The sequence below is a fragment of the Mobula birostris genome, chromosome 3 (assembly GCF_030028105.1).
Source record: "Mobula birostris isolate sMobBir1 chromosome 3, sMobBir1.hap1, whole genome shotgun sequence".
Taxonomy (NCBI): Eukaryota; Metazoa; Chordata; class Chondrichthyes; order Myliobatiformes; family Myliobatidae; genus Mobula; species Mobula birostris.
Window position 1 is genome coordinate 67208218 of NC_092372.1, and position 18525 is coordinate 67226742.

At 37.5% G+C, this 18525-nt stretch overlaps 1 protein-coding gene across 6 annotated transcripts in view; it reads right to left on the reverse strand.

Annotated features, from left to right (window-relative positions):
- Positions 1-3375: 3375 nt before the first annotated feature.
- The window catches only part of slc30a9 (solute carrier family 30 member 9), a 66810-nt gene continuing 51660 nt past the window's right edge, over positions 3376-18525 (reverse strand). For 5 of the 6 annotated variants that reach the window (XM_072252793.1, XM_072252792.1, XM_072252795.1 and 2 more), the window contains exons 15-19: positions 16907-17014; positions 12531-12696; positions 11174-11303; positions 9095-9208; positions 3376-8703 (exon numbers count right to left, since the gene is read on the reverse strand). In XM_072252793.1, the coding sequence (XP_072108894.1) occupies positions 8659-8703; positions 9095-9208; positions 11174-11303; positions 12531-12696; positions 16907-17014 (563 nt within the window). In that variant the 3' untranslated portion in view covers positions 3376-8658. Of the gene's footprint in view, positions 8704-9094; positions 9209-11173; positions 11304-12530; positions 12697-15250; positions 15899-16906; positions 17015-18525 lie in introns of those variants that run through there. The other variant, XM_072252797.1, reaches the window with a different exon arrangement.

Sequence of the window (18525 nt, forward strand, 5' to 3'; positions counted from 1 at the left end):
ACAGTCAGCATGGCTTTGTGAAGGGCAGATCGTGTCTAATAAGCCTGATAGAGTTCTTTGAGGTGACCAGGCATATAGATGAAGGTAGTGCAGTGGATGTGATCTATATGGATTTTAGTATGGCATTTGACAAGGTTCCACATGGTAGGCTTATTCAGAAAGTCAGAAGGCATGGGATCCAGGGAAGTTTGGCCAGGTGGATTCAGAATTGGCTTGCCTGCAGAAGGCAGAGCGTCGTGGTGGAGGGAGTACATTCGGATCGGAGGGTTGTGACTAGTGGTGTCCCACAAGGATTGGTTCTGGAACCTCTACTTTTCTTGATTTTTATTAATGACCTGGATGTGGGGGTAGAAGGGTGGGTTGGCAAGTTTGCAGATGACACAAAGGTTGGTGGCGTTGTAGATAGTGTAGAGGATTGTCGAAGATTGGAGAGAGACATTGATAGGTTGCAGAAGTGGCAGATGGAGTTCAACCTGGAGAAGTATGAGGTGGTACACTTTGGAAGGACAAACTCCAAGGCAAAGTACAAAGTAAATGGCAGGATACTTGGTAGTGTGGAGGAGCAGAGGGACCTGGGGGTACATGCCCACAGATCCCTGAAAGTTGCCTCACAGGTAGATAGGGTAGTTAAGAAAGCTTATGGGGTGTTAGCTTTCACAAGTTGAGGGATAGAGTTTAAGAGTCGCAGGGTAATGATGCAGCTCTATTAAACTCTGGTTAGGCCACACTTGGAGTACTGTGTCCAGTTCTGGTCACCTCACTATAGGAAGGATGTGGAAGCATTGGAAAGGGTTAAGAGGAGATTTACCAGGATGCCGCCTGGTTTAGAGAGTATGGATTATGATCAGCGATTAAGAGAGCTCGGGCTTTACTCTTTCGAGAGGAGGATGAGAGGAGACATTATAGAGGTATACAAGATATTAAGAGGAATAGATAGAGTGGATAGCCAGCGCCTCTTCCCCAGGGCACCACTGCTCAATATAAGGGGACATGGCTTTAAGGTAAGGGGTGGGAAGTTCAAGGGGGATATTAGAGGAAGGTTTTTTTTACTCAGAGAGTGGTTGGTGCATGGAATACACCGCCTGAGTCAGTGGTGGAGGCAGATACACTAGTGAAATTTAAGAGACTACCAGACAGGTACATGGAGGAATTTAAGGTGGGGGGGGGTTATATGGGAGGCAGGGTTTCAGGGTCAGCACAACAATGTGGGCCAAAGGGCCTGTACTGTGCTGTATACTCTCAAGCAGTGCATTCTGGATTCCAGTCTCCAATGAAGACATTTTTTCCCTCAAATCCCCTTTAAACCTCCAACTCTATACCCTTGTCTTCTAGTTTTGAGATAACTCTGCTACATGAAGGTAGCCATATGACAACATGCTGGTGAATCTCCTTCTGCATTCTCTGCCAGGGCCATCACATCCTTCCCATAGCGTGGAGATCAGATATGTACACAATACTCCAGCTGGTCCCCCATCCTCCAATGTTTTATAGTTGTTCCAAAACCTCCCTATATTTATAGTCTATATCCCAACTAATGAAGGCAACAATCCCATACAAATCCTTCTTAACCATGCTGCCACCTTCAGAGATCCTTGAACTCCTATACCAAGGTCCCTCTCTTTACCAATTATTCCTTTGCACCCTATTTACTGTATGTGTCCTATCTTGATTTGACTTCTCAAAATGCAGAATCTTGCAGCTGCATTTTCACTTACTATGCTCACCTTTTAGCAGCCAAGAAACTACATATCACCCAGTCTTTTAAAATGTTCCTTCAAAGCCTTATGCTTTTGACATGTTATTTCCCTTTTACTAAAAAAGTTTTTTTGTTTGTAATGAAAGATGTTGATGATATAGCAAATGACACCTGCAACTAAACCTAGACTGAGATATCTCAATGAACGCTGCACCATTGATGCTGCCACCTTTCAGATCAGGCAATAAAGGATGTCCTTCCAAGAGACCAGAATAATCCCAATTTCAAAGGTAGGGGAGTTGGTCCTATACTGATACTTACCAATCGGTCAATAATACAATGAGGAAATAGATCATCTACAATTGTCACTAGATGGTGCAAAAGCAGCATTTAGGAGTTGGCTACCACATCACAATGAAGACAAAAGCAGTGCAGCATGCATCATGCAGGAGTTGGCTACCAAATCACAATAATTACAAAAGCAGTGCAGCATGCATCATGCAGGAGTTGGCTACCACAGCACAATGAAGACAAAAGCAATGCAGCATGCATCATGCAGGAGTTGGCTACCACATCACAATAATTACAAAAGCAGTGCAGCATGCATCATGCAGGAGTTGGCTACCACAGCACAATAATTACAAAAGCACTGCAGCATGCATCATGCAGGAGTTGGCTACCAAATCACAATAATGACAAAAGCAATGCAGCATGCATCATGCAGGAGTTGGCTACCACAGCACAATAATTACAAAAGCAGTGCAGCATGCATCATGCAGGAGTTGGCTACCACAGCACAATAATTACAAAAGCAGTGCAGCATGCATCATGCAGGAGTTGGCTACCACATCACAATGAAGACAAAAGCAGTGCAGCATGCATCATGCAGGAGTTGGCTACCACATCACAATGAAGACAAAAGCAATGCAGCATGCATCATGCAGGAGTTGGCTACCACAGCACAATAATTACAAAAGCAGTGCAGCATGCATCATGCAGGAGTTGGCTACCACAGCACAATAATTACAAAAGCACTGCAGCATGCATCATGCAGGAGTTGGCTACCAAATCACAATAATGACAAAAGCACTGCAGCATGCATCATGCAGGAGTTGGCTACCACATCACAATGAAGACAAAAGCAGTGCAGCATGCATCATGCAGGAGTTGGCTACCAAATCACAATAATTACAAAAGCAGTGAAGCACGCTTCAGAATAATCTGGGCCGTGAAAGGTGCTTTACAAGTGCAAATGTTTCTTTTCTCCATCAATTCATGTTAAAATACACTGGTCCACTGCAACGTAATTGGTGGTCCAGATTATTGCTATTCATTCTGTTACCCATTCCCAATTTTACATTTTTATACAATCTATATTCAGATATTGCTATAATTCATTTTTTCTTTGTATTCTATTTAAATGCAGAATCACTTAATCTTTTAAGTGTAAGCAATTTCACCCCCCCAGGACAATAGAATCATAAAGCCCAAAATAATGTTTGTATATTGATTCTAGTTTAATTGTGGATGAAACTTTACCTCTGATCAAGAATTTGCCCCAAGTCAATGAAATCTAAAATTTTCTGTTCAGCAGCAGAATAGAAGGGATTACACTTAACAGAAATTCTATTAGGCAAAAGCAAAAAGCTTAATTTAAAATAAAATACTCAAGCTCAGAATTAAATCTTTAATAACTTTAGATTGCATATACAATTAAATATATTATTCTCTATTCTAACAATATTAACCCAGCTATTGAAGAACACTTCATAAAAGATTCATTCTTTATGAGTAAATAAGTACACCAGTCAGGAAATGCCCAAGAGTGCACCTGCTCTGCCAGTACTTGGCAGGTTGCCACCCAAACGTAACCACCGCAGAACAGAAGCAGCTCCAAGAAATTTCCCTGCTATTGACATTTCCAATATCTATTCAGTCATAACTTAGTTTTCAATATGGTTTAAATTTAATATTTAAAACAGTTATTTTGCTCTATATTACATTATATTCAAAACCTCCTGCCATACCAAATAAAATTGATACATGTGCCATAAAGTGTCCAAAAACAAAAACTAATATTGAAAGTGTCTGTCATATGCAAGTAGTTGCGTATAGAAAAAAAAATTGTAAATAATTAAAATTCATGAATCCAGTAACCACTGATGATGATAATTTATTTTAAGCTTCAAACCCAAAATTGTTGGACATTGAAGGTAAAAACACCCTTTTTTCCAGATAAGTAAATGTTTGAACTGATCAATAATCAGAGACTGTTTTCATATTCTTTCAAAGTTAAATAATGTTAGCACTGCATTTACATGGTAGCTTTAGCATCTGTTCAAAAAGATTTTTAGTTTTGCATTTACAGCAAACTTATGGTGATAAAAAGACCAGCAAGCTTTGAAATGAATTGCAGTGACATCCTCTTACTTAGGGGCGACGAACCTTTCTGAGAGCATGTGTACAAATTGACAATAATCTTCTAAAAAATCCTCTTGCATGCAATGGTAATTTTGAGCAGAGATTACCATTGATTAATGAATAAATGCGATAATTATGGAATTAAGGAAAAAGGATGAATCCAGTTGCTTATTTACATGTATTTATTGTTTTGCTATTAATAAAATTATAAGAGATATATTGAAATAAATGAAGCATTTTAGAAAACCTGCACAAATCTTTTGAAAATTTGAAAAATAATTTCCAAATAGTATTGTTATTGCAACTGTTTACTATCCAAATACGATGCATACACTAGGTCTGCAAGTATTTCAAAATGTATCACTCAACTTCTCATGTTCTTGCACCATCCAACTGGCGCCAAACTAGCATGAGACCTCTTCTGTGAAAACATATTACTGCTCTCAGGTTGTAAAAATCATTTGCTGCATCATTTGGCAAGAAAGATAATTTGGCAAAAATAATTATATGTTTATTATGGATGCAGTTTAGAGAATTGAGGTGTGACATTACATGCCAACAAAATTTTTGTGCATGCCCATGGGTTCACTACCCCAGCAGCTTATTCATGGAGGTTAGGGCAACACTACTGAAAAGTAGATCAACCTTAGAATAGTCCTACACTTTCTTAAATCTGAAAATCACCAAGGGCAACTTGTACATCTGACACTTTAAATGACCTATGCAAGACTTTCAGCAAAAATTACAAGAAAATCCAAAATCAACCAGGTACTCTCCAATATTTTCAGTTTCTTCAATAGCGGATTTTAATTTATCATAAAACTTTTACTGAACACCTTTGAATCCTAAAAGAAACAAATCAAGGAATGTATACTGAAAACAATTTTGAAGCAAAGAACAAGAGTATAAAAAAAAGTGTAAGATAAATTATTCACTATAAATTTCCATACAAAATGTTTTTTTTAAGGTACAGTATATCTGTCAATGAAAATTCTGCATATATTTCAAAGGGAGGAGCAAGAGAGGAAAGAGAGGATGTGCATTGTTGTTCCAGATAGAAATATGTACTAACTGCTTTAAAAGATCGTAACACTCCAAAAAAAAGTCAACTGATTTAATTTAAGATGAGATAAATGAGTGCCATAACAAAATGTATAAGCCAACTTTCTGGATAATTTTTCAGGAAAGGGCAAAAGTGGGAGTGCGCAAGTTTGGAAATCAGTACAACTTATAGCAGTGTGTTTGTGTAATAATATTCGGATTGCTCCACTTCAACATTTTCAAAGCACTACTTGCTTTAAAATGAGTCAAACTTCATTCATGTATAAGGGAACTGAATTCAATCAGAAATTGAAAGTAAATAGCTCACAGGTCTACTTCAATGAATCTGTATTTTGTTTTAAGATAAATTTAAAAGCCATGAATACATTCCTCTCATCACTTTGATGCTGATACTAACTATAGTGATCTGGTTAATTAGCCCAATGGTTATTCATGGCAGACTCTTATTTGGGACAAGTCTTAAAGAATAAACATTAACCGAGAAAATCGCCAGGATTCCCTTTGTTCATTTGGGACACTATACCATCTAATTGGCACAGGAGACTGTTGCAAAACAGTTACTAATTAAGAGTCAGTCTCGTGCACTAGCATGCCTGTTAAGACACTGTACTGTGCTTAGAGTGAACAGATTTTAAAAAGCATCAATTGTGTTTGTATTCAAAAGCAGTAATTTTTGTCACTAATAGTTAGCAAGAAATAAGCAGCAAGATCACTTGGAACTGTTTTGCTCACCGTGGTTTCAAGCACTTAGGTTTAGAGATGCCAGAAACAATTTCACTACTTCGACTAGTTAGAAACTACAAAGAACGTGGAGGTATCAGCAATCATTTTGAATGTTACAATGAAAAAGAAGATTTTGAAGATATAATCGTCGAAAACAACTGTCACTAGGTACCAGTACTGATTTTGTTCATTTACAGTCTATCAAAAGAACACGGCAGCATTCAGAGGATGAATTCCTCCGTCAATGACTATTAGGAACCAATACACAGTTTTATAGCACTGCAGTGACATATGTAATGTTCTAATTTGTTCTGTATTTCATTTAAATACACAATTTGTTACTCAGTTAAATGGTAGTTTGTATTTTTTATACCCATTTAACTATTTCCATGAAATTTCTGCTATTTGGGGCAGCCACTTAATTGGGCCAAAATGTACTGGTCCAAATGTGTCCCAATTAACCAGAATCCACTGTATTCCTTTAATATTGAACGTTTAAAATGTTTATCAACAAGTTGTTAAGGTATGGGCATAATTTAGATTGCTTCATTCTTAATACAAATAATAACCTATATTTATTAATACTTCATTTGCACACCAGGTTATTGATAGCCCACTAAAGCTAGTGTTAACATTTCCATCAAGTGGTAACAGGCTTTTACAAGACCTGGTGGATTCCTTCATTAAGTAAGCAAAAATTGTATCTTTGATAGGGTAACAGAAGGGTTGCTATGGGGACAAACAATCAGAGACATTTCTTTTGTACTATTCATTCCTACCCACTGTCTCTGCTGCTTGACCTGCTGAACTTTCAGAATTTTCTATTTTTAAAATCACAGTATTAACAAAACAGGAAAGAAACTGTCATAAATATTTCTATTGGATGAGCAGCATAACATGTTCAAAATAATTAGCATTTATGTTGTCTGCAGATGAACTATTTTGGCCAGTTTTAACATGCAAATCATTAATGCATTCTTTTATATCATTCAGGCTTTTTCACAATAAAAGCTAACCAAATACTAGAAGAAACTTATCTATGAAAAAATTAAAAATTTAGAGGTAATTATTTTGTACATGTAAAAATTGATGATGCACAGTAACTGAAAATATCATTAAGCAGTCAGAATCCACAATACCATTATTGAAAAATTCAACATTTTGGCATAGCAATTATATCTAGATTAGGTTACCCTGATTCCATTCTCAAAATTTGTCTTCCAATTCAAAAAGGTATGTTTATTTTAATTTTCTATTCCAAATATCCTGAAATTACAGATAACTTGCATTACTGGATTTTGTGAGGGGATGGGGGTAGGGCGGATGTTGCATTCCTAGAAATGATTTGTATCATGAAGCTGCATGATCTGCCCATCCCTCAAAAAAAAGAGAAAAATAAACAAAACAAACAAGTAAAAAAAAAGTGATTTGTTAATTCTGTAAGGCTGAATTCTGTCATCTCAGTTTGAGCCAAATTTCAATAGTTTTAGTTACAGGCATTTTGAACTATTGATTTTTCATTGAGTCCCTTATAAACAGCACAGAGAGGGAATATTGAAACTTCCTTTACTTCCACCAAGTGTCAGAATCAAATGGATTAGGTTAATCATTGCATCATCTAGCACCCTTAAAAGAGGAACTACATATCTCAAGGTTTTCTCAGCAGCTTTAGCCCTAACAACTCAAACTCACATGCTGTCATGAAAGATATAACTCCAGTATATTCTACTTACCGTTAAATTTCATAAATATACTTACGTGGTTTATATCACTAAATTCAACAGCTAATTTTCTACCTAATTTCAGTTCATTTTGCAATGTAAACAAAGTTGTAAGTTTTAAGTTGAAAACCAAGTCCACTGCTTTTCATGTTCTGATTGTCATTAGTAAACAAACACTTATTTTGGTGGATCAATGTGAAAACTCCATGTACAACAAGGACAAATTCAGCTCTCTGTCTTAAGCAGTGTTGTTCAGTTTCCCAGATTACTGCTACACAATATACACTTTGGTTTGTTACGTATTTCATAAAAGTAAAAGTCAATTTCTTGGTTTCTGTGTATATAGATAATGAGATGACGTACTACTTGATAAATTCACACACAAAAAATACTCCCCTAATAATATGAACACGAAACTTCAAACTTCAATCTAAATACAAATTACTTTCCTCACCTTCTAAAGTGTTTCTCTGAATTTCAAAAGAAAATTAAGACAATGTGTATAAGATATACAACCTCCATACAATTTTAGTTTGAACTGATTGTACTAGTAAACTCAATGGACCAAGAGTTTAAAAAAGGGTTTATTTGAAGTTAGTTGTCATTTATAGGGCTAGCATTATGTCAAAACTGAACAAGCTGAAACAGAATTTAGATTAGTAAAGCAGGGAAACTCTATTCAGGTTGGTCAATCTATCCAATCTGTGAACAGGTGGCAAAAGCTACCTATTTCAACCTCTTTCCTGCCTTCCTGACACGTTCGCATATTCACTTTGACAACATTCTGATGAACAGTCAAGAGGAGATTCAAAATTGTGGTACAGCTAATGAACAATATTATAACTAATTCCTCAACTATGTAACACACTAGATCCCTTCATACCACTGCAACTTTGTCTGTCAATCTTACATAAATTATACTGTGAAATGTCTTAAAAACATTGAAAAGCAGCTTATAATGACGACAAAAGGATTAATGCACTTTTTTCCCCTCCTTGTAGTTGCAATGATCTTCATCAGATGTTCCTGGCATTTTTACAAGATCTCCAAATCCACATGGCGCACATCTGGATGTTTTTGCTGTAAAGAAAATGTATTTACAATGATATATTTAGCTTTCTTTAAAGCAAAACAATTGTTATGCAATGACAAAAATTAAGCCAACACCCACAGGTGTATTTGTGAAAAGATAGGAAATAAAACATTTGAAATACATATTATTTCATATGTTCGTAGATAAAACTTATTATTTTAAAATAAGGAAATATTATGAATGTTAATTCCAGCCCATTGGAATATTCAACTTTAAGTATTATTACTTTGTTAATGTAGTCACTTTCCTTGTCCCAGATTTGCCTGAAAAACTGGAGCTGAGAAGCAAAGCTCAAAAATTCTATGACATCTCATGGTTGTTAAGATTTTAAAATGTACTTACACAAGATAGATGGCAGAAAGGAAAAGTAGTATCTACCTTAAGTGCCTTTTCTAATCGGTCAACCTCAGCTCCCAGTGTATCAATAATATTCTCTCCATGTTTCAGCATAAATGTTTCTAAGTCTTCAGGAGATTTTACCTGCTGAATTTCCTATAGAATAAAAAATGGGCAAGAGTTTCAAAGCAATTCCAGTGGCAATAAACTATTCTACTAAATATCTTCAGTGCTGTAAATAACAAAAGTCTGCCATAACTAAATTCCCAAGTATGAAAATCCCATTTGTAGTATTAGACAGTTCTTCCCTCAACACCACTGGCAATAAAGAAACAAATGGCAGCACCTAACAAGTGCCTTTCAAGGGGTTAAACTCCCAAAGGGATTCACAACAGTAATTGTTACTGGAACTACAACACAAAAAATCTTATTGTCATCTGAAAGTTAGATTTTACACATGGAAACTCTAAACATGTTATGAAATTTAGTACATTTTAAAAATTGAGTTCCTCCCAATACACAGGACCCAATAACAGACAGCCACATCATATCCTTCCCCCCCTTTCTGCTTTCCACAGGGATCACTCCCTATGCAACTCCCTTGTCCATTCATCCCCCCCATCTCTTCCCACCGATCTCCCTCCCAGCACGTTTCCTTGTAAGCAGAACAAGTGCTACACATGCCCTTTCACTTCCTCCCTCACCACCATTCAGGGCCCCAGACAGTCCTTCCAGCTGAGGCAACACTTCACCTGTGGGTCGGCTGGGGTGATATACTGCATCCGGTGCGGCCTTCTATATACTGGCAAGACCCAACGCAGGCTGGGAGACCATTTCGCTGAACACCTATGCTCTGTCCGCCAGAGAAAGCAAGATCTCCCAGTGGCCACACATTTTAATTCCACGTCCCATTCCCATTCTGATATGTCTATCCATGGCCTCCTCTACTGCCAAGGTGAAGCCACACTCAGGTTGGAGGAACAACAGCTTATATTCCGTCTGAGTAGCCTCCAACCCGATAGCATGAATATTGACTTCTCTAACTTCCATTAATGCCCCTCCTCCCCTTCACACCCCATCCCTTATTTATTTATTTTTTATATTTTTAATTCCCCCCCCCCTTTTTTCCTGTTTTTCTCCCTCTGTCCCTCTCACTATACCTCCTTGCCTGCTCTCCACCCTCCGGGCTCCTCTCCTCCCTTCTCTTTCTCCCCAGGCTTCCTGTCCCATGATCCTTTCCCTTCTCCAGTTCTTAGATCCACACCTCCCCTCCTGTCTTCTCCTATCATTTCAGATCTTCCCCTCCCCCTCTCAAATCTCCTACTATCTCTCCTTTCAGTTAGTCCTGACGAAGGGTCTTGGCCCGAAACGTCAACTGTACCTCTTCCTATAGATGCTGCCTGACCTGCTGCGTTCACCAGCATTTTTTGTGTGTGTTTACAGAAGTTTCATCAGATTTTGCCAATAATTTAAGAAATTAGGGCAAAATTGTGTATTTATTGAAAAAGAATCTGTTAACAAGTGTTTCCTGATTCTCAGTATTTTGAATTCAGGTAATCTGCAATATTTTGCACTAAGTTTGAGTGCAGTTCTGTAATACATCAACCAAACATATTGTGTAATTTTCAAGTGAAACACTGGTTATTTGCTTCAGCGGGATATTACTCATTTTCACTGAATTGTGTACTTACATTGTGTACCATCCAAATGGATATTAAAAACATTGCAGTTTTGATTCACCCACTGTTAAATGTACAGAATCATAAAGAACAGAACAATGTTGTTGAGGAATATTCTCTATCAGTCCAGAAAAATCCCATAGTCACTCACACACTATATTACTACAGCACACTACCTTCTTTAAAAAAAACATTGGCCCCTTGTCCTAATGACATTTTTATTTATTCAAGATGACAATAATTCAACCCAGCAAAAACATAAAAGGATGAAACAATTACACACAATTTATTTTGAACTGTGCAAAAAGAGATTAATTTACAACCACACTTATGGTACATTACCTATCATGGTCTTTAATTTCTGAACTCTTACTAGATATTGCAATTTAAAAAGGATAGCAGAATGGCTCCTCCACAGTGCCAATGCTTAAATTTTACATACATTTAAGATTGCATCAATGTCTTGCTTCTCCAGATAAGATCTTGTCACTATCCTTCCATCAAAATCAACTTCTGCTTTAAATCGAACTGTATTCATGCCCATGTCTGTGGCTTTTACATCGTGGACAGCCCTGAAAAATTAGAATCAGCATTAGTACAAAATATTTACAGAATCAAATGCATTTTAAGTATTAAATGAAATATAAACAGAAATTAAGCATAATCTAACACCTCAACTGTTTATGCAAGGGTTTATATCACTGACTGCTAGGGTAGACTTGTCTTCAGAATTTCAGTTGCTCAAGTTATTCAGCTTGATTAGGAGATATTATAAAACTCTAATGCGACACCAAAGAGCTTATTAATTCAATATTAATTCAGAAATATTTTACTACAGTCATATTTCACCTGACTCCAACTTCCAGCTTTGTCTTTTGCTCCTTAACATTTTCCCATCTCTTTTAAGCAGTATACAAGTTCTATGAATATACAGTTTACTCCCTTAAATACATATACCCTAACACTCACCGTAATGAGGGAAGACCATTGTTAGTCAAAGTAGCTGTTTTTACGTCTTAAACAGCCACAATGTTCTTTTTTTTGCAAAAAATTATTTTATTCGGAAAGTTGATGTTGTGGGCTGCCCTTTCCATCTCCATCATTGCTAGAGCTCTACACAGATAACTAATGAAGCTACCTTACCAATGCTTCATGTTAAATTTTCTTAAAACATGGAATAATGCCAACTGATTCGATGTTGGCTATCAGAGGAATCCCACCAATCCAATCCCATCATTTACTTCCCTGCAACCTATTTTCTCTCACATGCCATTCAAATTCACTGATTCGCCTACAATCCTAGTGTAATTTACAACAGCTAATTAAATGCATCACCTAACGTTGGAGCAGCCAGGAGAAATCCAGGCAATCACAGGGCGAAAAGTAAACTCTACAGGGGGTTGAGTTGAACTACCACGATTGTGCATAGGTGCAAAACGAGTATCACATGCGACTGCAAATTTTCTATTCAATCCCAGGGCTGTGATTAGATCCAGGGAAAATTTATGCTAGTCTTGTGCCAGTCCTTATTATGCTCTATAATGATTCAGAAAGCTTAATATATTAAAGGTGTTATTATGTAGATATTATCAAAGAAGGATGAATTGCCTGTAATAGACCTTTGCAGTTTTCATATCCATCATAAGGCAGGAAACACAGCAGTCTATTAGGTACCCAATCAATCCTTTCTATTCAAGAAAACACTCTTATACAGTCTACAATTTGCTAGATCCTTCACCTGAAATAATATTTAGCAGCACTGTAAGTCTCCTAGTTGCAATTATTATCTATTGAATTACCTTACTGAAGGGTCATTCTCTAAAAGTTCAGTAAGTCTTTGTACATTTTCTGGCTGGATAGACCTCCCAATCAGAGCCTCAGTATTTGTGTAGATCAAGAATGAAGAAATGGTACCCAGAAGTGCTCCAACACCAAGAGAGCCAATGCTGTCATAATAAGGATTACCTAAATCAAGATACAGAATATCAGTAACTGTTTAAACTGCCCAATTGAATCAGATACCAAAATACATAAATTAAAAATCACACCTAAACTATGTATCTGCATGACCATAGAAGCAACATTCATACCGTAGATGAGTATTTTGCATTTTCTGTGACTGTTGGAATGGACTCTACTTTGTAAAATAGATTTATGCAGTTTTGTATGATCACATAGGAAAAAATGCATACAAATTATTAGATGAGAAGTTCTAACATGAAAGATACCAAAACAAAAGAGATGAGGAAATAAGCAAAAAACATACATGGAGACAGAAACCGGATAAGTTTCAGGTTCATGACTTTTCATTAGAACCGGAAACAATGCTTAAAATCTATTGCATCAGTAGCTATGTAGGCAAAGGGAGGGGTGGGGGAGAAACCAAAGAGCAAAAAGAAAAAAAGTTCAAATAGAACGATTAAATGACAGACGGAAATGACAATGCATCCTACTGAAAACTACCAAATGAACTTCAATGAAAAATTAAAAGCAATGTTACATTTTGTTTTAAATATTCACTAAATTTAGTCTCTTGGATTTCTAACTTAATTGAGTTAAATTGACTATCAGTTGCTAACGCCCCAAAGTCTTGAGTTTTGCTCTTCTGCTCCATATTTGAAATGCTTCTTAACACCGAACTCCCAGCAAGCTTGTGCTCAAGCAAGCTAGCATCTCCTTGTAGAGGCAGATCAGAAATGCTGCTTGTCAATGCACTTTAGGAAGTATCCTTATGCTAATGCCACGTCAACACATTGTTTTTATTTTTTTCTCTCTATACAGAATGCTGAGACATTTCTTTCCTGGGGCAGGAGATGTGATGTATGCTTAGGATAACTAAAGAAGATAGCTTGATGAATGGAACATTCAAAAAAACACCTGCTCAAAGTTCACTCACTCTCAAAGATCCCTGAACTGAAATGTCAACTACAGCTGGCCCTCCGTATCCGCGGGGGATTGGTTCTGGGACCCCCTGCGGATACCAAAATTCGCGGATGCTCAAGTCCCTTATATAAGAGCCTAAGGGAGCTCGTAAGGGTGATACGAAAAGCGAAAATAGCATTCAGCATTTGTTTTGCAGCGAGCCGTTATATAGGCAGCATGCACCCCGAGCAGCAAGAGTGCTTTATCTCGATTTATTTAGTGCATCTGTTAGCAACATGTGTCCTAAGATATCAGAAAAGCCTAAGAGAGCTTGTAAGGGTGTTACACTTAGTGCAAAACTGGACGTAATTAAGCGTTTTGATCGCAGCAAACCAAGTAAAGACATTGTACGTGCGTTGAACTTAACTGTGTCCATCATTTGTACTATTTACACGCAGAGAGTAAGAATCTTGAAAGCCGCCGATGTTACTATTGGTTCTGCTAGTAGCATATCATTCCTGCTTTTATTATATATTAGTGTTATTTTAGATTTTGTGTGTTATTTGGTATGATTTAGTAGGTTTTTTTTGGGTTCGGCTTACGAAAGTTTTCATAGCAACACTCTACTTTCGGATAGCAGGGGATACTTGTACAGTATTTTCGATCCGTGGTTGGTTGAATCCGCGAATACGGAGGGCCGATTATATTTCGCTTCCCACACATGCAGCCAACTGCTTAAGTATTTCCAGCACTTTCTGACTTTATTAATTTTAAGTCTGGCTCTACTGCATTCGCAGTGTGGATATACAAAGCTATGCAGTGAGTTAAACACCTTCTGATAAACCACCCAAGATGGAAGCTTCCTTCAGGGTTTTTAACATGATCTTACTTGAGAAATTGCAGAAAGTTAAGTAAAATAGATATTAAATTCAATGCAGAGTCGCCACATGCCTGAATATGCTATCAATTATTCTCACAATCGGTGTTAACAGAAGTAACACATACACAACAATCCACAATTACACCATGTAAACAAGAGTAAACTTGTGGCGCAACAGTATCTTAACAATAGGCAATACTAAATGTTAACAAAACTTAAGATTCACAGATATTGCTGTTTCAAGGGTAAAGAAAAAGGGAATGGAGATGGATACCTTTTCACCCTGTACTTCAAAACAAAAACCAAATTAACCCGCGCAGGAAAGGTAATAAAAAACAGCTTATGTACAATGACTTCCATACAAGATGATCTGCTCCTCTAGAGGCCAAATCAGTGGCACTCTGATAAAAAAAAATGTGTAATACTTTTAACAGAACACATCTTGGACAATGATTGAACCACAGCTGAAGTACTGTGTCCAGTTTAGATCTCATTAAAGAGAAGTTATTAATATTTTGGAGCGAGACAAATTAAAGTTATATGTTGACTGCCAATCCAAAAACTTGAAAGGAATTTTCGTAATATAACTTTAAAATTTTCCAGCAGTTGAAAAGATTATATTCTGTTTTACAAATAATCTGTGAACAATTTATTTAAATCCAGGAAAATACAAAGATGAAGCAACTCTGATTAGAGGGCAGCAATATGGAATATGCTACTTGTAAGGATGATAGAAAAGAAAAATCAATAACAAGTTCAATTTCAAATTCAAGTTTAATTATCATTCAACCATCTATGAATATAGCCAAATGAAACGGTGTTCCTCTGGAGATGAGGCGCAAAACATGTTACTAACAGCACACAGCACATAGAACATAGCACAAGTAGCATATATGGTTAATTACAGAAAAACAGTCACAAAGGAAAAAGGTATATATAGCCCAAGCCCTTGAGTGACATGACTAGACAGATGCAAGTTGTCTTGCTCCAACTTGTTCCTCCACCCAGCGAACACCAAGGGCAGCCCCAAAGGGAAGTGCCAGCTTTAACCTAGAACGAATTCTTGCATGCCCACAAAGGACTCTGCTCTCTTCCACACTGCCTCTGATGTCTCCTCCCATGGGTGACTGCCACAGGTGACCCCACGGCAAGAACCTAGTCCTCGCCACAACCAAGGCAACACAGTTCCCCCGCAGTTGGTCTTTTCAATGAATCAGTGAAGTGAACTTGCAGTATTCTACGTTAGCAATATCCACCAGGATCTTGCAACCACAATAAAAAATATTCAAAACAATCACAGCAAAAAGTCTAGGCAACAACACAACAATGGTACACATCAAGTCCTGCTCCATTGCTATTAAACAACTCGACGATGGGAGATTCTTGTGGTACTTGATGTTCTCAGTATCCAGCAGTGAATTACAACTGTAAAAAAGACAAAGGACAAAGATTGGATTGGACCCAGAGTGGCCGCTCGTCTAGAGCACGCTGCCATCTTACCGGAATAATGAACTGGACAAAAAGGAAAGCAGAGATGTTAAGAACAGACAGCTCCAAAAGAAAGGCTCAATGAGAAAATGGTCTTTTCTCCTATTACTGAGTTAATATCCTTCTGTAAAGAAAAATAAACTGAGAGCATTCTACAGTTTTGGGCAAGTTGCTAGTTTTGCTAGTGATCTAATTAATAAGTACACACTTATCTTTTGTAAATCCACTCATGTCAAGCAGCCAATAGTGCCTAAATAAAAGCTCCACGTGATATAACATTATCATGGGGATGGATTTGGTGATGCCCCATTTACTAAACAGCTATATATAAAAAAATAATTCTGGCTATTGGCTTAGCCATGACCATGGGCATCAAGTTCTCCAAGATCAAGATCTTACAGTTTCTGAATGCCTTTGATTTTCAATTGTTTCACTGAAATTCAGATTTTTTTAAAAAATTAAAATCCAAGCCAGTTAGCTAGAGTTAATTAACTCAAATATGTTCACAGTTATTCTTTTCCTCTTCTTATTGAAATGAATCAATCCTTTGTTCTTTTGCCAGATTGAACCTGGCATAGGTTCAGTAGTCAAATTCTCCAGCCTAATTGCTAGGTCACTGCAGCAATTTCATGCTCAGCCTTGTATTACATGTGGAGTCAAAGACACAGAGCATTTAGAAAAACACCAGCAAAATACCAAGTGGCTTCAACACAGAAACCGCGGGCATTTATCAGCAAATTCCAGCCCACTTGGTCATTGAAAATGCGATAATCAACACCCAAAACATAGCTGTTTGAATGCAAATTAATACCACTAATTCCATAATTTCAAGGCCATTTAAAGCATCTTCTTTACAATTTTACTTTGTACACACAAATTAAACCATGTGCATTCCTAAGCAGGAAATTAAATTAATAAATCAGTGAATATTTCAACATGTCTTACCTGTAAGGGAAGTTAGCCCCATGCAGCCGGCTGCTAACAACACTCCCAGCACAGCAGCTGCATCTTCCATCAGTACAACATTGGTGGTTGGATCATGACTATGTACCACTAGGAAACAAACATATTCTACTTTAATAGAGGCACAATGACCATGTCACTGAAGAATTTATTACTTAATACATAATGAATCTTCACAATCCAACTACTACATGGTAGAGTTTTAAAGAGTACACTGATGAATAGCTGGAGAAACATGAACAACAGCTGCCACGTATGTATACATTAGAGACTGCATCATAAAAAAACTACGCAAGTGTATTAGGTATAATTTAGTTACAAAATATTTGCATCTGTATCAGAAGCACAGAGTTCAAATGTCTTCCACAGGATTTGTAATGTAGGCTGACATTTCAGAACACTTCAGGTCTCCCGCAATTTATGAGATTTACAATTTCCTGGAAACGTTTCCATTTACAAAATCTTGCTTTATGAAAAGGCTGATGTAAACGTTATTATACTTGACTTCAAGTTCAAGTCTAAATTCAACGTACTGTTGTTCAACTGTACACATGTATACTGCCAAATGAAATGATGTTCTGCTGGACCAAGGTGCACACAGTTCATATAACTCACACACACAAAATGTTATCATGAAGAAATTAACAAATGATAAGGTGCATTTATGACACAAGTGAAAAAGTAAACAATATAACACGACTGGTGAGTTTATATGTGATAAGACCTGGGTGGTGCCAGGGAGTTCAGTAGTTTCATGGCTTGGGTGAAGAAGCTGTTTCCCATCCTAACAGTCCTCCCTTAGTGCTATGGTACCTCCTGCCTGATGGTAGGGGGTCAAAGAGATAGCTGGACAGATGGGAAGGATCACTGCCAATGCTAAGAGCTGTGCATATGCAGAGTGCTAAATAAATATGTTGGGTTACAAGAGAGATCCCAATGATCCTCTCAGCAGTCTGCACAATCCTTTGTAGGGATTTGCAATCAGATGCCTTGCAATTCCTGTACCAAACAGTGAAACAGCTAGTCAGGACAATCTCGATAGTGCATCTGTAAAAATTGGTTAGAATGGGGTGGGTGTCTCACTCACCTCAATCCCCTCAGGAAGCAGAGACATTGCTGTGCTTTCTTGACCAAAGAGGTGGTGTTGAGGGACCAGGTGAGATCGTCCGTTATCTGCATTCCCAGAAATTTAGTGCTCTTAACTCTCTCCACAGAGGAGCCATTTATATGCAATGAGGAATGGTCAGCCTGCACCTTCTTAAAGTTCACAATCATCTCTCTGGTGTTGACAACGTTGAGACTCAAGTTGTTTTGCTCGCACCATTCTACCAGCCACCCTACCTCCTCTCTATATGCCATCTCAACTTCACTGGTGATGAGGCCAACTATTGCTGTGGCATGAGCAAACTTGATTCAGTATGAACCGGATCTAGCAGTACTGTCTTGTGTCAGTAGCATGCGGCCCTGGGAGACGCCCATGCTCAGTGCGATTGAGCAAGAGATATTGCTGCCAACACAGACCAACTGTGGCTTTTCTGTCAAGGATTCCAAGATCCAGTTAAAGAGGTGTTGAGACCCAACAAGGACAATTTATCCACTAG